The sequence below is a fragment of the Trachurus trachurus genome, assembly GCF_905171665.1.
Source record: "Trachurus trachurus genome assembly, chromosome: 9".
Taxonomy (NCBI): domain Eukaryota; kingdom Metazoa; phylum Chordata; class Actinopteri; order Carangiformes; family Carangidae; genus Trachurus; species Trachurus trachurus.
This window is the reverse complement of record NC_139895.1, coordinates 17,421,801-17,447,239: the sequence shown is the minus strand read 5'-3', so window position 1 is coordinate 17,447,239 and position 25,439 is coordinate 17,421,801. Positions and strand designations below refer to the sequence as shown.

Below are 25,439 nucleotides of genomic sequence, written 5' to 3'. Positions count from 1 at the left end.
ATTCATTTACTCGTTTATTTGACAGGGACAGAGCATATTAATTTCTGTAAATATGCCATATTTAGCCAAAAGGATGGTTTCCGTCTGTTGTCCCTGGCCACTTCTTACAAAGGCTCCTTAAATACAAAACAAAAAAACTGAAAATTGTGAGGAAAACAAATATCCATCAATCTAAAAACACTAATCAATATAATAGGCTACAACTCAAAATTAGTTACATTAATACCTCACTTTCCCGTGACAGTTCAGGTAAACAAACCAGTCATTTCGTGTCAGCTGAAATGCAGAACAGCAGCTTCTCTATTTCCACCATTGACGACCACCGTGTCCCAAAGAGTGAAACTGCAAACAGTTTGAGGAAGTTCTCACATCCTCCTCTCCTTTCCTTTCCTCACCTATGTTTCAATCCCAACCGCTGGCTCAGAGAGGAACCACAGAGAGTGAGTGGATAACCTGTACTGTTTCTTACCACTGCCCATTGTCAGGAATTACTGTCGCTCCTCTCACCAACACCATGTCAAGAGATCGCTAGAGAATAATGATGATAATGTAGTAACTGATGACAGCTCAGAGAGGCATGGTGCTCCAGGAGGTGACTCTATCGCCCCTGTGCCTTTTAAACGAAGTGAAACTTTAAAGAGCATGAGAACCATCCAGACACACAGGAGAGCAGGTAAATACTGATTTAATGAAAAGATGAACCTTGTGGTAAGAAACGGTTGCTGTTCTGCTTTGCAATGAAACGAGCAAACAAATCATGACCATGACAAAAAGACGGGATAATGTTTCATTGGTAAAAGCAAGAATTCACAGTTTATGAATCAGTGATTTTTAGGCACTGATCTGAGATACAGTAACGCACATCACACAAACTTTGAGATTCACACTCACATGAAACTTCAGGCTGTGACGAATGATTATTTCAGTTATCATTTACAGTAATTTTCCGGTTATGTTCTTAATTCTTAATCGGGGCGGGACCTGATAAGCTTTACAGTATGCTTCTCTCGTTTTCCCTTTCGGTGTAACTGAAATTGTGTGTGATGAAGTCTGAATGTCCGAAATAAAATAAAAAATTACTTTCATTGTAAGGTTTTAAAATAGTTCCTCAGAGTTCAAGGGGACGTACACCTTTGTTCCCTTTTGTTGGACCACGGGTCCAAAACTCAAAGATATAGTTTACTTACTGCTGACACAAGTTAATCTATGATCTCATCAATTGTCGGACATTAATTGCCTGCAATTTTGGTAAGTAGGAAAAACACCCCAAATTTGATGACTTCAGCATCTGGACTATGAAGATGTGCTGATTTGCTCTGCACAAATCTTTGAATCTTTGAGTTTGGGACTATATGAATTCTTCATACAATTTACAGAACCCAATCCTCTACACATAAACTGTCTTCTCATGTTGTTTTAGAGTCTTAAAGAGCCTTTAACAAAAAGGAGTTATAGCACTGCTATAAGGGGATGTCAGGTTGTATTACAGGGTGGTACCCATCCTGTTTCATTCCATCCAAAATGTATTTGTTACACATGTTATGCAAGCACATAAATGACTGCACATTCCTATAGGGACAGTACCACGGTTATACTGCTGCTGCTTTCTGTCTTTCACAATTTAATTTGTATTTTATGTCATGCCCAATCTATATTAAAGCTGCCGAAATCAGCTGTCAATCAATTAGTTTTCACAATTGGCATTAATAAATGAAAAACAGGAAGATTCATCAGTATTATAGTTGCATACAGTGTATCATTGCCATGCTGTCTTGCAACCTCCTGCACATACTGTTTATTTGGTTAATATGTTGACCATTGTTAACTATTGCCGCAAAAACAGAAGCATATCTCTATACATTTGATGTAGGCTAATTACTGAGAAAGGTACCCAGCCATAATTACTTCTCGTCACAGATTTTTTTCTGTCACATATCTTTCTGTCTCACTCACCTACTTACATGTCAATGCCCTAGATAAAACTATGGAGGGCAGATTAAAAAAAGGGAAGCAGACAGGGGATGCCCGTAACTGAGAGAGTGAAAACAAATATTTCACAGCCACATTCACCTTTTTAGAGCAGGGAAATAATGTGGGAGCAAAAAAGACACTGTATAGGCCTTTGGGTGGAAATGCATTGTCAACATTAACATTTTACACAATAGCCACAAAAGGACACAATAGAGTAATAAAAAAATAAAATGAAATAGGATATAGAATATCATGCCTAAAGAGAGGGCTGTGCCTCCAGCTTGTGTATTTAGAAATGTTGACTTCCTGTCAGTCCTCTCTTGTGCTCAGGTAAGGACTTCCTGTTTTGCTGGTCAGCGAGAAAATGAGAGGGTGCTAAGATTCTTCCATGTTTTGTTTAACAAAACTGTCCCACCCCAGACTCAACCTGTTACCTCCTTTGACCCAGAGCCAAGGAGCTTACTGTAATTATAGCCGAGGGCTGTCCTCCTGAATTGGGAACAAAAACACTGGCTCAATAGGTCAAGGGCCCTGCTATTCATGCACAAATTAAAACGTTAAGCTTTAGATTCAGCTTTGCAACAGCTCAGCTCCAGATATAGTATTTATTCTGATGCTGTATTCCTGGTTTATTATTTTAGGCTTTAAAAAACTTTTTTTTTTAATGTTTTAAACATGACTGGGCAAATGTAATGTCCAGATGAGCTAATGGAAGCAGTCATCCATGATGCTGAGTAACTAACACTGGAACTTTTCATGGCTTTGTATGCAGAGCCACAGGCAAAGTGAAATCTCCTGCACTTCCACTTCTGTCTGCATATCTGCTCTGTCTCCTCCTTTAATAAACAGCACCCTCTATTGTCTGTTTTGTCAGCCAAGGATGTAAGTAATGGGTCTAACAGTAACAATAAGAATATAATCAAATTAAGCTCATGATTTACAATAACTGATGCAAAAAAGCAAAGAATTATACATTTTTATCAATTTGATCAATAATTTATTTTGACATTGGCCCAGTCTGGCACTCTTGTTCTCTTCCTTTATTGGTTGGGCAATTTAATGTCAAATAAATGTCTAATTATAATCTTATTTAAACCAGACAGAAGGATTTGTTAGAAAATATTGGGTCTACATAGACTATGATCCTTGTAAGTTATTCATATATTTTCTGTAATTAAGATATAATATACTGCATTAATATGCAGTTTTATAAATCATTAACCATTTGAAACATGTTGGATCACAACCTTGTTTGTGGGTTAAAGCAGAAGTAAGCAATATTTTTGTGTTAATATAAGTCTTAAATAGTTAGCCTATATCTTCCGACAGCAATCACTTACATAGAGTGTTTGGACCGAAACACGGGTCTCTCAGTCCCTCTGCTCTGCTCTGAGCCGAGGAGAAAACTTTTCTCGTATCCTACAATTTTTATCCAATGAGGAGAGAGAACGGCATGAAGGGCTTTGTGTGCAGCCAAGGGATGCGCGTGAATGTGTTGACGTAGGGACGAGTACTGTTATGGTGCGTTCAAGGCAACCCGTAACTCGTGTTTTTCCGACCTGTGAAGTCGTACCAGTTCGATCTGGTGCGAGTTCACGGGGCGGAAGTTACGAGTGGCCGTTATAGTGACTTTCACAGGTAAAACAGGTCGGAAAAACACGAGTGGGTTGCCTGGAACGCTACAAAGTCGTAAGTTGTGACGTGAAGCCGGTTTCAAAAGCCTACCTGGAACGCAGCATTAGCCAAAACGACTGGATCGCTTACTTCTGCTTTAAGTATGCAGAGAGAATATTTTCTATAGCTGTAATTAATTCAGGGTAAATCTCATATGACCCAGAAATCTAGGTTATTTTACAAAAAATGGTCAATTATACCATTTTGTTGTCTTCCTCTTACTGTGACAAATGAAAAAAGAATGGAAAAAAGTGCATGCATCTGATTTCATTTGCACTTGAATGTTTTTATTTCAACCCTAAGAAGTTGGTTCAGCTGTGTCTTTGTGGTTAATAAATGCATTTTTATATCAATAAATGCAGATTCGGCCTTCTCTGTCTGATCTAACTGCGTTGTTTATGTATGGCTAGCAAATCACGTTTTAAGTATGAATAAATAGGCTAAGTGATGAAGTTTCAGGATATGAACGACATGTATCTCACTTGGTATGACCCTCTGACGGTCCGTCGGATATATCCGGAACTCCCCCCGCCCCGGCTACGAAATGGTATCGTCCAAAGATGGCATCCTCCGTGTGGAAACGCTGTGTGACTGCAGCTGTCAAAGTTAACCGTTTGTCCTCGTCTTTTTCAGGTAAACAGCACCCCTACGTCCCTTACACTCAGTTTGCCGGCGTTAAACTTTGTTGACGTGTTTATAATCTATAAATAAACAGCCCATTAGGCTACATGTGGTGCTTGTGTCTCTGTGACCTGATGGACTGTGTTTCCCTGCTGCAGCTCGAAGATGGCTCCTGTCGGCGGCGTACACCGACTCCACGGTGTGGGAGGCGAGGGAGAAAGACCCACAAAACCTCGGTAAGAGCTCAGGCGGACAGTAGTGTTGTGGTCAAGAGTCAAGACCACCTAACCCGAGACCGAGTCCAAGAGTGAAACCAAACCCATCATGCGAGACAATTGACCAGTACTGTATGGGCTCTTTGCACAGCTCCACTACCTCCTGAACTTAATGCTGCTCCTTCATTTCCTGTGTTACATTATTGGACAAACTGGTTAATCCAGGTGTGTCTGACCATTGTGACTACTCAGACACACCTGGATTAATCAGTTTGTCCAATAATGTAAGACAGGAAATGAAGGAGCAGCATTAAGTCCAGGAAGTATTGGAGCTGTGCAAAGAGCCCATTCAGACAGTACCAAGTAGCTACTCATAATAATCATGTGGCAGGCTTGATATTTACATTAATCCTCAGATAAACAGAAAAGATGCAGCTGTGGTTTTGCCTGGTCTTCTGAAAAAATCCAGAGTCCAGCTCAAACCGAGACAAGACCGAGTATAAAATGTAGTGGATTGCGAGACAAGACCAAAACCTTGAAAATGTGTACCACACCACAACAACACTAGCGGGCAGTCCAGGCGGATATAACAAACGTCTGCAACATGGACACGATCCCGGGGCCTAGCATTGTATCAGCAACACCTCCAGCTCCACTACTACAACTGTGATGCTCTCAAAACAGTCTCTTCAAAACAGTCTCTTCAAGATGTTGGAGACATAGTTTGTTTGGGGGATTTTGGTCCATCACGTAATGTCTGCAGATGTGTTTGTTGTGCTGCTAATCCTCCTCTCAGAGGTGTTGTATCATGTTCAGATGTGGAGACTGACTGTAGAGGGCACTGAAACAAACCAGGAAGGCTGTGTATTTGCAAGAATCTAGTAAACTGATACATATCCCAAACGAGAGTGATAATAGGATATATTGGGATATTTTAAGCAAGGTATGTAATATTGTATAAAGAACATATTATGCTGGATGCACAAACAAATACTGTTTATTTTCATATATTCAAACTCAGATCAGTTGCACTTGTATTTATATTTCACAGTTCCTATCATAGTTATTACTTTACAAATACTCAAATATAACAAAAGCCAGTGTCTCGATGGAAACCACTGATAAAATATCGGTACACCACCAGTGTGCCAGCAGATCTTGTTGAGCATTCAAGCATCACGTGTGTGCGTGTGCACTTGATCAACACAGGATGGCAGTATAAGCCTGCAGCTTCAGGACTGTTAGTCCTCACTATAATTATTATACTCACACTCAAATTAAATTAAAATCAGTTGTACTTATTTTGTAAATTTTTAAGTGGATCACAACTGATGATGAAGTATTCTGTTTTGTCTCAGGCAAGTGTATCAAACTGTGAAACACTTTTTCAATTATGTTGTTGATGCATTTCTTCAAAACCACAGCTGTACTGGCCGCCACTATGGACAGGACATACGAGAGGAATCTCCCAGTCAGCTCTCTGACTGTGTCTCGGGTAAGCTGTGACCACATTTGAATGGACTATATTTGAATTGGTTTAGTGGTGAACCGTATTAAAACACAGCAAGCACATTTAAATTTGATGTCATTTGGGACAGCAGTTTTTGTTAATTGTTTGTATGTCCTGTTTGTGTTTCAGTTTGTTGACAACATATCATCTCGGGCGGAGATCGATCAAGCAGAGTACTACCTCTACAAGTAAGATGAATCACCGCTGCTTGTTTCTGCATCTGCATCTGCATTTCTGCGTCAGACATCTGCTGCTTCCTCGGTTTTGGTCCTTGGTACCAACTTGCGTGCTTTTCTTGGAATGAATTGTCTGTTTGGTTTGTCTGTTTTGGTTTATGTTCAGTCACATGCTTTTCTTTGTTCGGGGCAACTCCAGACCTTTCCTGTTTACTCCCTTCTCTGGAATCTGCACCCATTCTTGCGATTACAAGATTTAGTGTATTTCCCAATTGCACCCTTATTCAGGACGCATTCGTTTTCATAATCGAGTGAGAATTAGCTGTCTTTGCACTGTGAGAAGTTTGTAACCAGTGATCGCTATTGTTGATACATACCACGGTTTTTGTTTGGATTCTTGTTTTTCAATTATTGTAAATTTTTTTCTGTTAAATTTGCAAACTGGTGGTGGCATTTACATGTAAATGTGATCTCTTCTCTTCATCACATCTTTCCTGTCGCTTTATTTTTACCCTCCCAGGTTTCGTCACAGTCCAAACTGTTGGTACCTGCGAGACTGGACTGTTCACAGCTGGGTCAGACAGTGTCTAAAGTATGGGGCCAAGGAGAAGGCCCTGTACACTCTTAAAAACAAGGTACACAACGTATTATTTTCCCTCTGTTATGTATACTGTACAAGTTCAATTTGCTAAATCAGAGAGGAAAGGCCTAATGAGAGGCTCCTGATCAGGCCTGACAGCTGCAGTTATCTGACAGGATGAGTGATTATAAATCCGATCTTAACAACCCAAATGCATTTTCAAACTAATCCGAGCAGCACAAATAACATCTAACATGTTTGACGTTTCCGTCGAGCATGTGTAGTGTGTTCTTGAATGAGTTGTCATGTCTGGGAATCTGAATTATTCTAAATGCAGAGACGTCAACCTGCCAGTGACGTGTTTACGTTTGAGGTAAACCAGTGTTTGGTTTAAGCCATTTCACAGAGATTACCTGGGTTGATGTCAGTGATGCATTTGGATTCAGCAGTTATTATCATACATTTATAGCCTGACAAGCCAGACTATATCATTAACATGTATAGTCTGGCAACGACCTGTAGACCTCGGCTCAATCCAGGGGCCGGGATGAAGGCTGTCTTTCAAACTGCCTCTGCACGCAACAGGGTAGCGCTACGACTAATCAGAGCAAAGAGCAGGATGACGTTAGCCTGACAAGCCAATTAAAATGTATGTCGTCATCGCGTTAAGCCCGCCCAACGACTCTCTAAACAGATAGAGCGCTGTGATTGGTGAACACAAACGGTGTTCGAGACTCAAAAAGTCCCTATGGCTCGTTTCTAGACCCACCTACGGAGCAAATATATTTGCTGCCGCTAGGGTGCGTCTAGATTTCTAGGCTAATACATTTACACAATCTTTACTAAATCATGCTTACAGTCAGCGTACAAGAATAAATAATGTAAAAATTGTATGATTATATGTCTGTGTTGTGTGTGTGCAGGTCCAGTATGGAATATTTCCAGATGACTTCACCTTCAACCTGCTCATTGATCCTTATATTAAGGATAAAGACTTTAAAAGTAAGGCTTTTTTTTTTTTTTTTTTTTTTTTAATCTGAAAGATTCAGGAGAAAAATAAGGTTGAGAGTGACAACCCCTCATACTTTTCTTCTACTACTACTCTGAATATTGCCAGGAGTGGAAACAGACTCTCAAATCACTAAAATCAGACTTCAAACATTTCTTTCCTTGTTTGTAAAAGACGGAGGTAAAGGGGGAAGCCCGATTATTTTTCTGTAATAACATAATAATTAGACAGTAAACAATATGTCCCTTTTCAACAAGTGAGGGCACATAGTTGGCATCAGTGTTTTCAGGTGTATTGTGACGTCAAAATTATATTTGATAAAATGCGGAAGTCACTGTTTGTTTAGTGCTTACAGTACTGGTATATGCTGCAACACAGATCCAATGATAAATCTGACAGTATTTGATTTCTTTTTTGTTTATTTTCCACAAATCCCACAGAAAGACCAAAACCAATACTAAATCGATCCTATTGACAGCTAGAACCTGACATTTCATTGAGCTCCATTGTGAACCACATTGTTGCACTAGGTGACATGTTGTTACATTTCAATGAATGTGGGCACTGGAGTTTATTATGAACTGACCTTACACACACACAGGCTTACTGGTGTAAATTCTCACCATTGTTAAAATCACAGATGAAAATAGTCCCCGATGCATTTCATAAAAAACCTCAGTACCCAGCTGTTTATTAGGGTCTTATATGTATATATATGAGCAGGGTTCGTACGGTCATGAAAAACCTGGAAAAGTTATGGAAATTGAAAATGCAATTTCTAGGTCCTTGAAAAGTTATGGAAAAATAAAATCCTCTGTAAAGTTTTGGAAAAGTCATTGAAATATTGCGTGGTTAATATTTTGGATGTGTAATAGGCCTATTAAAAAATTAATATAGTGTAACGCAATTGCGTCGCCTGGCTCTAGCCCCGAACATTTCTTATTCAACGAGTTAAACAGAAAGTGCACATTGACTGAGAAGGTAGTTTTGTATTTTCCCGGTCACAGTGAATGCAACACAGGCACGGCGCCACGACCAATCAGAGAGAAGTGTTGTGGAAGCGGAGAATCCTCCTCCGTGTTTTATTGGCTAACAGCCAGGTAACCAAGGTGACAATCTGAACTCTAGCGCTCCGAGCGGTCCCAAATCATCAGAAAAATGGAAAAATGGACGACATCAGGCGGTTTTTTACACGGAAAAGGGGAGGCGTTTCTGCAGTTGTGGTGGCTCGCGGCAGGGCGGACTGGCCGCCGAGAGTACCGGGAGTTTTCCCGGTGGGCCGGTGGGTCAGTGGACCGGCCCGGTACGACGTGGTGCTGCAATGACGCGCTGACGTTAGTGTATTTACATTTGTGTTTACAACGTCTATGAGCGCGAGGAGTGCCTACCGTAATTAATTTATTCTCGGTCCGAATCCGCCCCAGTCCCAGCCAGGCCAGGCCAGACCGAGTCATATTCTCGGCACGAACCAGCGCGTCCGGGCGGATTGGGCCGTCCATGTTCACTTTATGAGCCCAAAAGAACAGCCAGGCAGCCCAGTCCAGAGTAGAGAGCAGAGGAACAAAGAGAGACAGCACAGCAACAGGTGTGTGTGTGTGTGTGTGTGTGTGTGTGTGTGTGTGTGTGTGTGTGTGTGTGTGTGTGTGTGTGTGTGTGTGCGTGCCTGCGTGTGTGTGCGCGTGCTACCTGCTGTAAAATGTAGGCTTATATATTGTATAAACATAGTTGGCTGAAAATCTTAGGACATGTTTAAAACTCAACCATGTTGGAGCCTCCTTTCATATTTAATATATAGAGATGAGAAGAATAGGGCTCTTTTTGTGGAAGAAGAGGAAACAGCCTTTGAAAGGCTGGTTGAAGCCAAAAGATTTAACAAATGGGTTTTGTTTTTGCTCTCCAGCCACAACTCCACTAGACCAGTTCTGAGTTCACTTTCATACACTCCAGCCATTCTTGCCATTACAATGATAGGAACCTCAGTCACTACTAAATATGTTTGTTTGTTTGTTTTTATCTGAAGCAATGTTGTCTTTTACCTTTATTTTCTCCTCAGAGTACACCAGAATGCCTCATTTACGTGTTAAAAATCACAGATTTTTTCTGGGGGAGTGCCCCCAGACCCCCCTGCTAAAGTGCTTTAGATAGGCGGCAAACCGAGGACCGATGAATCAATAGAGCGCGATGGGGGGGGGTCTTGAAAATTCATGTAAAGGTTATGGAAAAGTCATTGAAAAGTTATGGAAAACCATTGCTAAAAAAGTGTATGAACCCTGTATGAGACATTTTGGTGAATGAACTCAAACATCCACTCAGGCCTCTGCTCTTCTGGAGATTTTAGAGAGACGACAACGGGCAGAATAGATCTGTGTTGAGACTGCAGCGTAGCTCCAGTTAACACATGAAACAAACAAATGGAAATCCATCTGGGTTTTCCACATCATCTTGTTGCCCCCCTCCTCTTTTGTTGTGGTTTAATGGTGCCTGACTGGACAATTAGCTCCACCACCTGTTTATCTCAATGAGCTAACTCCCAATGTTCACTCAACAGATGTAAACGAAGAAGTGCATTCATTTTGCTAATACTCCAGAGGTGTGCGCTTGGTTAAGAAACTTGTCCCTTGTTGAGTTTGATCTTTATGCAGAATTGTTTTTAGAAGCATAATATGAATGTAGTTATAGATAAGAATATCTGAAAAAGAATAAAGTGCAGTAAACTTACAAATGGAAATAAAGAGAGCTAAAAAAGAAAATATGTGAAAATCACCTAACCACTGCACACTGAGAGGACTTAACTGGTTATTAATATGCGTATTTGGTCACTGCAAAAATATGTATTTTTGACGTAATGTTTTTGTTATACAGGTGCGTGCTCTGTGGTTGAAGAGGTGATGCTTCAGGAGGCCTTCAACCTACCCTCCACACAGATCCTCTCTCTGTACGCTCTGGGCAGTTACCTAGCAACCAGACCACAACTCACAGTGAGTGAAACAGCAGCTGCAGCAACAGGAGAGGTGTTATGAAAACAAATGATACCAGTATATTCTTACACATGGAAATACAGCACATTACCTTGGGCACTACAGTAAAGTCATCAATTTCCTGATGCTGAGAGTGATTTATGAGGGTTTGATTCAAAACCGCTATTCATTTATTCTGGGGAAAGTGGGTGTCTGAAAGTCATTAGCATGTGAGTGTTGTAGCCGGACCTAGCCAGCGTGCTTGTAAATGAAATACCTACACTTGTTTCTCGTGGTGTTCAGGTGCCAGAGGAGCGGGCTTTGGGGGCGTCGCTGCTCATCTGTGGACTGAGGCAAGACAACACTGTTGGCCTTAGTGCGCAGCTACTCGGCAATGCTCTCCTAGGTGTGTATCTGAGGTTCTCCTCTTCCACTATGTTGTATATTTCACTGCGATTGTCTCATTTATGCTGCCCTTTCCTTTCCCATCTAGGCAAGGTGGAGATTTTAAAGGGCATACATGCTGTGTTCAAAGGGATGCCTCTCTCCTGGGCTCATGGATATCTGGACAGAGCGCTGGCTGTCATGGAGAGAGTGGCTGCTGCTTCTGCTGACGTCAAGCTGTCCAAAGATGTTGTAAGGATTATTAATTACACTTTTCTTTTTATTTGATCGAGGACAGGGGCTCTTGACAGCCAAAATGTGTATTTCAGAGATTCACAACATTTCCACAGCGTGGTCCTCATGGTTGGAACTAGGCACTGTCCCAGTTATCAACAAAACCAACCAAGATGACTGGTGTAATAATCCAGGTCTGTCTAATAATTACTGTTAGATCAGCACATTTAGTTATCATAACGATAATTAAAATTGTGATCAACACTGACATATTATAGCATTGATCTGCAGTGTTTGTATACGTACAGATTACAGAAATAAACTCAAGCGCATTGCAGAAATAACAGTATCACTCCCTGCACTCATCTGGCCTTTTGTCATCGATCTTCTCCACCGACTGCGGGTTTGATGTCAAACAAAGTGTCAGTTTAATGTTGCGAGATCAACGCGGATCAAACTTTCGTCCAAACAGGCTTCTGTGTTTGAAAATGAAAATGCTGCACAGTCTCAAACAGTGATCGTGGCTTGGCAAACCAGCGTTATACACATGGAAGAGACAGGCCGTTGTTACTTTCCAGGTGGGGTTGGATGACACACACGGCGTTCATCAGCTGAGATGGAACACACATGCTGTCACATTGTTGTTATTTTTACATATATGCACGCACACACAGTCGGGTGTAGCGCCTCTAATCCGGCCTGCGCTGTCCAGTTCAATAGTTCAGCTTTGTACACGTCTAATGAGATTTTGAAGGAGCCTGTAGCACTGAAGATGTCACTGCAGCAGGGACGAAGCGGCCCGTGTGTCAGCCAGCGGCACAGCAATAATGTAGACAGAGCAGATAACACCGTAGGACAGAAAGGAAATATTACATCTCAAATGAAGGTGCTGGTGACGGCTGCCTCAGGTCACAGTTAATCTTACCTCTTCCTAAGATTAAGAGGTGAGTTGTCAAGCAGGGTGGTCAGCCTCTTTCCTCTCTACCTGTCCTGTAATCATTGAAATAAAGAACTGCATCCTCCTTTAAAAGCTGATAAAGACTTTTTCAGGTTGTAAAAGCTGTTTGTACAACCCAAACTGCACTTTTTTTTAAGCTCCATTCCTCACATTAATTTACAATTTGTTTTCAGCTGGACTACATGAACAACTTGCTGCAGGAACTGTCTTCCACCTCAGACTCTGACACCTCTGGAGAGGAGTCAGGAGGTGAGGAGGACAAGAAAGAAGGCGCTGTGGATGAAGATGATCAGGCCGAGCAGGCGAAGCTACCTCAGTATGCCGACAGATTCAAGGTGGGTGTTTGTCGCTCAGCTGCAGGTGTGCTTTTGTTTGTAGCAGCAACTGAATTTACATCAGTTTCCCAGCCGGGGCGAGACGGTAAACATGGAATAAACAGTGTTTCCTGTCATGGCTGGTTTTTCTAAGTAAAATCTGATTAGGGCGCATACTAAGGTTTTTTTGTTTCTGACTGTGTAGTGATGGTGACAGAACACACAATAAGGCAGAGATTTCAAACTGTCTGATTAGCAGCCGAATTACTGTGTGTGACGATAAAATGATTTGCCACAAATAAACACAGACATGCTGCTTGTGTAATAAGGTATGATTGAAAATGTTTATCTGGCAGTCTAAAAACCAATAGTATGGAGCTGGAAAATTGTTTTGATTGATTTTTCTTTTTTGTCTTTTCAATCTTTGTAACCTAAAGCAGTGGTCACAGCTTTGAGCTGTGCTTTCTGCTGGTTCTCCATGATGATAATGACACAGGGATTTAGCAGGCAGGGTGCAGCCTTCACACTGACATAGTGTGTTGTCTAATGCAGAGGGACATGTTTCCTTTTTTCCTCCCAATAGCCTCTGACCAATGGTTTCATTGGTATCTCTAATTTAAGGGAGCCACCACAGTTTTCTCACTACTCCTATCAAAGGTGCCCTGTGGAAGTTTCCAATTTAAAGCTGTACAGAAAAGAAAATTGAATTTGAGCCCACTCTGGGTCATAAAATTAGTGTAATAACTCATCTATCAGATGATGTAGGCCAAAATTAGTTTTCCTTACTCGGGTAAACTTGTGTGGCAACCCGTGACAACTCGGCGCGACAAACAGGACAAACAGCCATTTCTGTACACCTTTAAAGGAGCTATATGTAAGAAATGTATGGCAAGTAATCACAAAATCCCCCAAATATGTCACCAGAGACTAAGGAATCGTGTTAATTTGAAATAGTGACAACAATAGTACAGCCAGAATATTTGCATTAAAGATTTTCATTTGTTTTGATTTTGCCAGTTACCACTGAGCTGCAGCTACAAGCATTGTGGATTATGTCTGATGTTACTAACATTAAAAGACCTCGCTATGACTCTCAAAAATGTATATTGACAAAAGCAGAAACAAAACCAGGATCTGCACAGGAGATGCATTTGAAAGATGGAGACGGCTGAAAGTGGAGAAGAATTTGAGGATAGATGCTAGAGTGGCTAATTTTCTCCTGGACACATACAGTACCTAGCTATCGCACAATAGGGGAGGGGATACAACACACTGCAGTATTTTGGATTTGATTGCAGCAATAGTATTGGCCACAGTCTTACATATCGCTCTTTTAATTAAAGTTTACATTCAGTGTCAACACCCAAGATGTGTTTTGTACACACTGGAAATCTTACAAATGTGTGTTTATTTAGTTGGTGTGTTTACGTTGAAATTGTGACATTATGTGATCCGTGTGAGAATCAGCGGCTGTATTGGCTCGGTTGGATCGCATCACAAAAGCTTTTAAAAATGTCAACAAACAGTTAATAGGGGTCAAAACCTCTGGTCTACCAGAACTACAGCTACGTTCAGATGACAACACTCGGTCAGTCTCTCAGGGGTTTAGGAATGTTCTCAGGGAAGCTTGAGCGTTCAAAATGTAACGAATACAGTTCACTGCCTCAGACGGGTCCATCCAAGTAATTTAAATGCAGTGATGAGGTCACTGTTTGGCAGCTTCAACTTTTTTTTCATTCTCTTTCTCCACAGGAACTTAGCAGCCAGCTGGAGAGTCGGGGTAAAGTGGACTCTGCCTCCTTCCAGGACTTAGTGGTCACTCTGGCCCAGCAGAACCTGGCTGCTGCAGAGAAACCGGACCTGGACGAGTTCAGGAGCCGGGTGCAGGCCTGGGAGTCCGAGAGGAGGGAGCTGATCCGAAGAGAGAAGGAGATGAGAGAGAGGGCGGAGCAGGAGAAACAGGAGAGGTTAGCTGCCAGGGCTGCAGCTCGGGCATAAAGACACTGAGGATGGAGCTGAAGTAAGATCACTGAACTGTCCTTGGAGTATGTACATTAAAATTGTGCAATCTTAGAGGATAACTGTCTCTAGATTTGTGAAATATCAACATTGTCATCATTACATCTTGAGATGTCACTAGTTATTATTGTATATTATCAATTATTGTGTGTAAATGTTAAACATACTGCTCTGTTTTATAGAATTGAACTGGGCTAATATAAAAATATTGCCACAATAAAATTAATTTCCCTTTTCGTTTGTATCAAAAATACTGTCTCACGTTTATTGTTTTTCTGTTGTGGACTATGGGATGATATCATTATTGGAATATGTGCACACATCAATTGTTAGGCCCGTTGGTCAAGTGACCTCATGTAAGCAAAAAGCTGGGGAAAGATCTTACCATCACATCCTCCCACTCCTTTTCCTCTCGCACTGCTGTCGTCTATGTCTCTCTGTGTGTGTGTGTGTGTGTGTGTGTGTGTGTCTGTCTGTCAAAAGCATCTTTGGAAGTTTTCTCACGGGGTGATAAAAGGGGTATTACATAGAAGAATTATTTGCCGATAGCCCATCTAGAGAAAACCAAACTCTGTGCACAGAAAGGAAAGGAATGTAATTATGACCAGAAAATATTTCCGTTGACGAAGGAAAATATAAATCATGCAGCAACACATCGAGGTAACTGTTCACAGACACAAACTCTGCTGCACTTTTTGTTAAAAAGCTAGAATACAATATCAACGAGTGCAGCATCAGCGAATACATGAACTGCACTCATTACTAAAAACAGCGCACGTTAACTGTTAAATTGAATAAAACCTAGGTTGTTTAGACTCTGCAAAAAGATAAGATAATAGATCTTTGGAGAAGAAAATGCCGTTGTCGTAGTGCACATAATGCATTCATTCCACATTATGTTGCAGCTATTCAGTATTCAGAGCATGATCTTGGGAAACAGCCTGGTATGTGGTCCAGGATGAATGAGCAGCACAAAATGCTGAAACAAGAACCATTGTGATCCAGAGGCACCATTCTGACTGCTTCTCTGAGAGCATAATCACTGTTTGCTTTCTAAGTATTAAACATGTAATTTAACTCTTGAGAAATATCATTACGTCTGTTTTCTATCCCATCCAAATACCAGAATATGGTCCCTTCTAACTTTCTCCTCACACTGAGCGTAATAGTTATTTTTTTCACTTTACCTTGGGAACAGCAGTTGATAAACTATTAAATAGAGTGCCAGTAATTGCTTACGTGCTAGGTTTTAGTCATCTGTAAATTCTTCCTTAGCATGCAAATGAAAAGTAAAAGCAGTTGAGACGACAAAGCAGCAAAAAAAATATATATATTTCAACCTTAACCCTAACTATTATTTTACTTGGTTAGAGTAATAATAGATTTCCACTTGTTCAAATTCACGAAAGCTAAAATACAATAGGCTACAAAAACCCAGATAATGTTTGCATATCCTTGTCGGGGAATGCTAAATTTGTGTAATTATGGAAAAAAAAACTGAATGGAATACATTAAATTCAGAACATTCAGAATACTAGTGAATTATCACTGTTAATTGTTTTTGATTAAATATGACGTATACTGTACTTTCCCGCTGCACCTGAGTCAAGCATTAGCCTACATCAAGTTCTTAATGAGTAAGCGTTTACCTTATTCACTATATTTCACATTCACTGGTCTAACAGTAGTGATACTGTAGATAAATGAAATAGCAATGACTGTGCTGCATCTGCCACCCTGCAATCCTGCTCTGTTCTGTCCTGTTCAGCTTTTGGCTGTGTCCCACATCCTTCAACAGACTGGATTTGTTCATGTGTTGAAAATGTAGAAGACCTTCGAGTGCTCTCATCCTTTCTGAATTTAAAATTTTGCTTTACAGTTCACGCATTGCTCTGTCCTCACAAGGCCGACCGGAATATTTCTCACCAACACCATGACATTTTGGCATTGCAGGAAAAGCACAGATAAAACTAATTTAGTTAAAACTGGTTCAGCCTCATCAAACATCCCAGTAAGTTATGTCAGCAAACCAGCATGCGACGTGGCAGCACCCACTACACTAGCTCACCTGGGTGGAATGCTGTTGCTTTTATTCAGATACACCTGTGGGTTTCCTGCTACGACATGCTGAACTGTCTGCTGTGATAAGTATGTCACTGATGTTCACTAGCGACTGGTCAGCCTGATAGATAAAAATTAATCTGTGAGAGTAACAGATCCTAAATTTGTTTAGTCTTTGTTTGTCCAAGTGTGTTTGCACAGGCTCATTCACGAGTAGTGAATGAACACACACAGGCTCAGCCACAATGTAATGCTTTTGTGTGTTCATTATAATTATAGAAACCCAGTACATGTGGTTCATTCATGTGTTTTTAAAACAGTGAAGCTTTATTACTCAGAGAAGTACATGTTCAGAGTTGTTTTGCTGTTTTATGGGATTTCTTTCCTGAAATATTCAGAATATTTCCATGTCATTGTGTGGAGTTTTGATTTTCATTGTTTAGCCTATCACCTATGATTTATGGCCACAAAAGGAAACAGGTGTATTGATGAAATAATTCAAATAGAAAGTGGTGCACCTACTGGAGAAAGTAATGAGTTAACACAACCCTTTGATTTAAAAGAAATTGGTCATCCGCCACTCGCTGTCAGCTTCTCATCCTTAAACTCAATTTAAAATCACTGGCCTGAAAGCAAAAGCAGTGTTTACATTTCTTGCTGCTGTCAGAGGTTTTTGTAGACAGGTGCACTAACACTGCCGATAAAGTCAGTCTGGTGAGGTGTGATGAGGATAAAAAGTCAGGAAGTTTGATATCCACATCACTGGTTAGCTGGTGCCCAGAGCCTTTTAAGGGTTTTAAAAGATCTCTGTGTGTGTGTGTTCATGGAGGGGATGGGGTAAATATTACAGAATCTCAGACAGAAAAGCGATTGCATTAAACATTATCAGTGCCTGGATACAGAACATACAGAACAGCTGCTACTGTGCAAACCATTTATCCCTATTCAGGAAACCTCAATGGTAAAATAAATACTTAGGAAGAATTTACAACAAAGTCAGCACATCCTCATCTAACCTTTTTTTGTTTACAATGTGCAGTCCACTCTGAACAGTATGTTCAGTTTTTATTTTCCCATGGCTCCGCTTCTTTTCCCTTATCATGTAAATACAAACCATGTTATGTTTTTTCTAATGTTATTTCTGATACGCAAGTGTGATTTATATCTGAGATGGGAGACCACAGAGTGTCTGTGCCCTGCTCTGCAGAGCAGATTACAGGATAAGATGCTGCTGCTTGTGTTTCTCTTGGCCAGCCTGCCCACAGCAGCAGAGCCTCCAGAGAAACATGTTTATTAATCTTTCATTATTCATCACGGTCAGATCCTTCATATCTAACATTTTAAAGAGAAAACAAATAATGTTTAATTTTATCTGTTTGTTTTGAGGATATGCGTTCTGACAATGGTACACATATTATACAGTAAATTAGGCTAATTTCTATTTAGCAGCGCTAATTAGAAAAATGATATATTCGCTGTCTGATTCATTTACCTGTTATTTTGTCATCATTAGCTGATAATCAAATAACCTTTTCAAAATGTTGAAATGATACTTATTCGTTACAATGTAGCTATGCTATTTGCTGCAAAATACCAACTAGAGTTTCCAAAAGCTTAGCTGATTAGCTTAGCTGATCTTATTTCAAGGCTGGGTAAAAACCAGCATGCACAGAGTCTTAGCCTTATGTTGTCTGCTGTATTCAGCTGTTCAGATTAATGTGATGTGAAGATTATCATCAATCATTTATATATGTGAAGTGGCATGGGGAACATTTTCACAAATCCTGGATCTTTATAAGCCATTTATTACCCCCAAAATAAATGACTTCATACACCATGTTGATGGTAAAAGGGGGCTACAGCACCGTGTGACGTTGTACATAAAAGTGGTACTGCATGAAAAATGTGTAATGGGATAATTGTTTGTCAACTGACCCCTGAAATATAGCCATATGACTAAATAAATAATGATATTTTATTGTATTCTATTGTTTGTGATACAGTGAGTATCTGCACTCAACACTGGATTGCACCACATGGTCCAAACACAGTTCTTAAGTGTTCTTCCTCATTTCAGTCCTCTTCCTCTCTAACTACATCAAAGCTCTCGTAGAAAGTCTATTATCCAGCTGCTGCCTCTTCTCCCTCTGATCATTAAGGTATTTGATGCTCTGATACTGATGAGCATTTCCATTATCTCTCTGGACCTTTGACCACTCAGTGCCGCAACACGTTTGTGAAAGAGCATTGACCCAACACCGAGGTGAGGCGGACAAAACACATGTCTCAGTGTTTAGGGATGATGTAACTGTCTGGCAAGACGTATCACAGCTGTCCCACTCGCCTGATGTCGTAGCTCCAGTCATGACACTGAACAGAAATTGGAATGGATTACTAGGTGGCTACACCTTACTGCTTTATTAAATAATAAATAATGTTTTCATGATTACCATACACTTTGTAATACCACTTACAATTTACAAATAGCTGATAAAGTGCAGAAGGGAGGTTTTCTTCATCGCTTATGTAACTAGAGATGGTCTAAATTACAGGCGAACCAACGTTTTTGCTGGAAATGGAGACATTTCTGGCTCTGAATATTATCCCTACATGAAAATGACCCATATACACCTTTAAAAGTGGACTGAAATCACTGACCTGGACATAAAGCCTGTCCGAATGGAGCCATTTTCCACAAGAGTAAAAGGTGATATATATTGAACTGCTAACGTCTAGCTAGGTTATCAGCAAACAAATAGGATATTAACATTAAATCATATCAAATAGCAAAACTGCTACATGACAAGTCCAAAACAAATTCATAATCTCAATACTTGGACCATAATACTGAATATGAAATAAAGAATATGACGTTGATTTAAAAAGATGAAGGGGTTGGTTGGGTTTTGCACATTTATTTCAGTTTGGCCCATTGGCAGCAGGTTTACACCAGTTTCCTTAATGTATGCATCATCAGCAGCGTAACATCCTGCTTGCTTTTTTCCATTGTGTTCTAATGGGCAGCAGGAGTTGTCTGGTCATGTAAAAATTAGCAGTAAACGTCTCTAATGCAGCTTTGAATTTCTCTCCCTGTTAATGATTACCAACATAATGTCCAAAAGCAATGGTAGGAACTGGTGCAGGCGCTCACAGTGATGTAGAGCTCAGTGTTTTTCCAAGAAATCCAAATTGTTTGGGTGGATTAACACCTTTTAAGCAACTTCCCACAATGCAGCTGTTTGACCATTGCTATGATATGCATAACGCCCTCTTTCTGAATAAACTGTCCAGAAATTGATTGCGTTACGTTTATTGTTAGGATTTAAGTGCATAAGAGTGTTTCTTTTCATTTTGACTTGACTGAGCTTGAGCCAGCTTTTATGCTGTTGCAAACTTTGCAGGCCTACAGCCTCGAGCTTAAACCCAAATCCCTTGGTAACGCTGTGTGCCAGATGATAATATGCTGACATTAGATGTGTGTTTTATGCTTAGATCACTCCAGGTTATATTTACAGTGGCAGTGTATCTCAAATCTATATTTCCAAGGGGTTAGAGATAAAATGAGATAACTAAATCGACTGACCAAACAAGTTAATGACACGATTTTGATAGGATGCCTGCTGTGAATTATCTCAAACGGCAGACAAACTGTTTCTGTTTTTGTGTTGGCATCACATGTCAACCTCAGTGCCAGTTCAAACAGTTTACATCTGATCCTCGGCGCTGCTGCTTTGTTATGCTGAGTGAGATCACATACGGATGTTATCTGCAAATCTACCATACCCCAGAATAAACACATCCAAACTCTCGATAAACTTTACATTAAAAAACAAGCTGCAGTCAGAGTGTCCTCAAGACAAACAGCCAGTCCACCTAGGCTTATTCTTGGAGATGTTGGGAGCAGGCCAAGGCCAAGAGAGATGAATCAAGATTAGATGGATGATGGTCAGTTTAGTTAAAGCAGAAGTAAGCGATCCGGTCGTTTGGGCTAATGCTGCGTTCCAGGCAGGCTTTTGAAACCGTAAGTTACGGCTTCAAGTCACGACTTACGACTTTGTAGCGTTCCAGGCAACCCGCAACTCACATTTCTCCGACCTGTTGCCTGTGAAAGTGCACTATAACGGCCACTCGTAACTTCCGACCCGTGAACTCGCACCAGATCGAACTGGTACGACTTCACAGGTCGAAAAAACACGAGTTACGGGCTGCCCTGAACGCACCATAACTTCTTGTCAGCCGATGGAGTTAGCAGCCCCCGCCCTCGTCATGGATCTATTGGTCCTCGTCCCTACGTCACCACATTCAGGCGCATCCCTTGGCTGCACACACAGCCCTTCATGCCATTCTCTCTCCTCATTGGATAAAAATTGTAGGATACAAGAAAAGTTTTCTCCTTGGCTCAGAGCAGAGCAGAGTGACTGAGAGACCCGTGTTTCGGTCCAAACACTCTATGTAGCCTAAGTGATTGCTGTCGGAAGATATAACTAATTAAGACTTATATTAACACAAAAATATCGCTTACTTCTGCTTTAAAAGCAACTATACAGTAACCGCTCTATTTTAAAGTACTTGTTAAGTGCGTCTACATTTAACAGGTATATTGCCAAAAAAAAATGTTGGGTCAAATATTTTCACAGCCATTTCATGTTCTGTAATTGACCATTTTCTGGCAGGCCAACATTGTTTTACTTTAGATTTTTTTTTCTTTTTTATGGGATGTTTGCACCCTTCCAGGAATCCAGTAGTTTTCATGTTTTTTCAGAATACCATCTTGAGATGAAAAGTTCATTTTTGACTATGACAAAGAGGCCAACTCTTAATGATCAGTTCGACATTTTGGGAAATATCAACTTTATTCCCCGAGTGAGACTGCCATTAATAATACACTTAGTAGACAGCTGGAGCCAGCGGCTTATCTTAGCATAAAGACTGGACTAGTAGCTTCCTGAAGTCTCTGCTCCGAGACAAGAATTAGATTTTTGCACTGATCAAGCAAACAAGATATGACATGTTTTGCTTTAATCATCCATAGAGGTGTAGTGATTTTTAACCAGGTCTGTTGGATACAATTGTTTCCAGACTTTGTGCTAAGCTGCTGCTCTCTGTTTTGCTGCATTTACAGTACACACATAAGTGATATCATCCTTTTGCATATACTGCACATCTTAGAAAATAACCACAGCTATTACTTTAAGCTAATATGGATGAAAAATATTTAAAAAACTCAGAAAAGTGGATATTTGAACAAGTATAATGTTAAATGTCAAATGTAGAGGAGGTGAATTGCATCTGCTGATGATGACCATGTAATATAATTAAAACAGCAACAAAACAGATTTGATTATGAGATAATGTTGTCAGATTGAGATACCGATTCAATCAAAGTGAATGTTATGACTGGTCTATTTGTCTATATTTAAATCATCTGTATGTATCCAGCTCATTTCATTGACAAAACTGATAAGTGTCCATTTCATCAGTTATGAAATATGTGAGTGTGCAAGTGGGGCATCCCTGCAGACATCCTGCAGAACTACACCTGGAATGAAGGCTGTTTCCATTGACCCACCCCACATGCTACCAAATGTGCCTGTACCTGTCCTCGGAGATCAGGGATCATACTTCACTCCACAGGGAGCTGTTGTTTTTCTAAACAAAAACGCCTTTGGCAAAAGGTAATCTCAGATGATAAATCATAGCCTCAGCCCTGGCATTAAGACAAAACAGATACGTTGTTGCAAGGGGAATCATCCAGAACTATATCTAAACACTACAGCAAGTAAAGTGTGCCACACACCTGTACTTGCATTTCTAGTTTTTCTTCCTTGGTGTAAGTTTCCCTCATGTTCTAAGAGACATAAGGCATGTTTCCCACTGATTGGCAAAACTTTGAGGATAAAATGGAATCTATAAAGACCTCAAAACCTTTTTAAGACACAATGCGGTAATTTCAGGAATTAAATCCCTGGAAGACGTGTGTTTGGGAAGTAGTTTTTTTTCTTTGCACAGCAAAAATAAAAAACAAACATATAAACAGAAAGGCCCCCTCAGTTGTGTGATTGTCTATCTGCAGAATATAAGCTTGAGTCGCATTTACAGGAAAATGGATTCTTTCAGCAGTGTTGGTGGTCATTAATCTGGGTTTGCAGTGCAACCACACTACAGGTTATCTGACTTCAGCAAACAAATCCAGGAAAAGCACATTCATGAGAAACCTAATCTTTCAAATCTACTTACAGCACATTCTGCATATCTCGTAACCAGACACACACGCACGTACTGTAAAGGAGTCCACAACAGGAGGCTGAAATATTTTGCGGGCTGTGTACGCACAAGGTGGCATACACACACACACACACACACACACACACACACACACACACATTATATAACAGCCATGTGTATTAAGGGGTTGACGTGTAAAGAACAATTACAATATATACAGTTGACATGTGAATGGCATACTTAAGAAAAAATGTTATTTTTCTAAGGCCCCCTAAGTCACACAGTGTTTCTCCCTGTTCCCTGTTTAAATAAATGCCAGAAATTAATAACAAAGAAAACAACAAGAGTGTTTTCAAAGAGCACAGGGTCAGTCTAGTGGGATGACGTCAGGCAGCAGGGCTCAAGGTCTTGGTTCCCCCCCGAGTTCAACATGTTCTGTGAAAACAGTCCCAGTCGAGCTGAGAGAGAGAGAGAGAGTTAACGGCGTTTCTGTAGATTTGTGCTTCTGCAAATATTCATTCAACATTGTGTTGTTTTTCAACTTATTCAAATATGGGAAGCCATACAGCACACACTGTAGCCTACACTGCTTGTCACAACTGATGCACCTGACAGTTAGCTCAGGGTTAAGTACAGCTCGGAGAAGGCAAACAAGCTCCAGCCAGAAGTCTGCTCCGCCCACTGCTGACATCAGCAGTTAGCTAAACACCGCCTCATTACGCATGGTGCTGAGAGCCAGTCCGTTTGTCAGCAGTCATGGAAATTTTCAGGAACAATAAATCTAGTCAGTCAGGCATTTTTTTGCTTAAAATTTTGAAGTCACTTAACTGAGCAAGAAATTGTTGTTAATGTTGGGCAAATGTAAAACAACAAAAAACCCACCTCAAACTTACTGTAACATATTGCTACTTTTTGGTCATCTTCACGCAGAATTGAATGTTTATACAGAGACAAGCAGAATATTGTGATGCACAGTCACGTGAATAAAAAAAATGCAAGCTTAGAAACTGTGCTAACAACAACTGTGGCGGACGAGGGAGCACTGAGAGTTCTTCAAGAATCGCTGGAGATAGATACGAAATCATGTTACGCCACAGATAATTTCTGTGCCGAGGTTCTGCTCAGTAGCATCGTGCTGCCACATGTGGTTGGGGGTGATATTGCAATAATATAATACTGATGTTAAATCACTGACTGCAGCTTTAACAGTCAAAATCTTTAGCAGGTCGGTCAATTTACAGTGCAAACAAGTCCAAGTCGCTACAGCTCTGCAGCGGATGCAGACTTAACTTTCTCTGTGTTTTTTTCAACTTTTCCTTCCTTGATCTTTCTTTTGGCTGCTCTTGTGTTTTTATTAGTAGCCTTTTCACTCTTCCTGTTAATCACTCAAAGCTAGACATACAGTATAAACACTATACTGAAAACATTCACCATTATACTTGGTGAGTTTCCTTGCAGGCTCAGGTGTTGTTGTGCCAGGTTTATATATTATTACATGAAAACAACTATTTGCATACTTGTCTTAGACATATTTTGTGATGAATTTATGATAAATGCATCATAATTATGAGTTCTGTTTCATCATGAATAAAATGTTGGTAAAAAATAAATAGATATCTGTTGATAACAAGTTTTAAAAACTCATAAATCTACTGCTAGTCTGTACAGACGATGTGTTTCACATGTGGTTTTCTTTCTGATGGTCTTTTAGTCTCAGAGATCACAGTTGATAGCCTACACAGAACAATATCTGATTCCAGGAGTTTATAAAATGAATAATCACGTATTGTTTTGCAGTTTGATTCACCAGATCATGACAGGGACATTGGTGTCATCACTGTCTCTCAGCAGGACGCAATGTTTATCTGCTGCATTGAAAAACGATGGGCACATTATATTTTGCAGCAGTCATTAGAGCACCTAAATTTGTTAGAGGACTGAATTTGAATGACCTGATAAAAAATGTTCTTATAACATCATGAGCAAAGAAACCGTGTCCTCAACCTTGTGATAAAACACAACAATTTGTTGAGAGATGCTAATGATCTTTTCCAGGGATGACTGTTTCTACTGAGAATCTCTCTCTCTCTGTCTGCCACCAGGACACCTCACAGTTTCATTAGTGAATGACATTTAGTAACTGATCAGCACCAGATCCAGGAAATGTTGACTATGTTGTGGCAAAACATTTGAGATTTTGTAGACTCTTTTTTTTTTTTTAAGTTTCCTTTTCTTTTATCAATAGGACTAATTGGATTCATTATTATCAAAATGTGATTTTTTTTTTCTTTCTTTTAACTTGCCAACTAACTTTAAGAGCAAAAATTGATCATTATAATAAACTTGTTATAAACTCTGAGTTCAGGTTGACCTCTGTGTGTTGGTGTTGCACAATTTGTACAAGGCCTTTCCTGCACCCGACTGGACTGAACAGCTGATGAGGGCTGAGAAGTGAAATGAAAGGGAGGGACTGAACCTTCCAGCTTGAAGGCAGAGCCACATTTCAATGAAGTCACTTGGCGTGTGTGTGT

The 25,439-nt window shown here is 40.3% G+C and overlaps 1 protein-coding gene across 1 annotated transcript; it reads left to right on the top strand.

The window, feature by feature from the left end:
* Nucleotides 1–4,191: 4,191 nt before the first annotated feature.
* Nucleotides 4,192–14,862, top strand: mrps27 (mitochondrial ribosomal protein S27). Its single transcript, XM_083978829.1, has 11 exons — nt 4,192–4,278; nt 4,425–4,502; nt 5,906–5,976; nt 6,121–6,179; nt 6,688–6,802; nt 7,671–7,749; nt 10,619–10,734; nt 11,017–11,119; nt 11,207–11,349; nt 12,463–12,624; nt 14,356–14,862. The coding sequence occupies exons 1-11, from the start codon at nt 4,206–4,208 to the stop codon at nt 14,599–14,601; spliced, it is 1,245 nt and encodes a 414-aa protein (XP_083834955.1). The 5' UTR covers nt 4,192–4,205; the 3' UTR covers nt 14,602–14,862.
* Nucleotides 14,863–25,439: the final 10,577 nt, after the last annotated feature.

Bases quoted from the DNA above. Each gene is read 5' to 3' on its own strand.
- mrps27 (XM_083978829.1), top strand. From the start codon at position 4,206: ATGGCATCCTCCGTGTGGAAACGCTGTGTGACTGCAGCTGTCAAAGTT. The intron at 6,803-7,670 runs GTACACAACGTA...GTGTGTGTGCAG, and splicing joins TGTACACTCTTAAAAACAAG to GTCCAGTATGGAATATTTCC. The intron at 12,625-14,355 runs GTGGGTGTTTGT...CTTTCTCCACAG, and splicing joins AGTATGCCGACAGATTCAAG to GAACTTAGCAGCCAGCTGGA.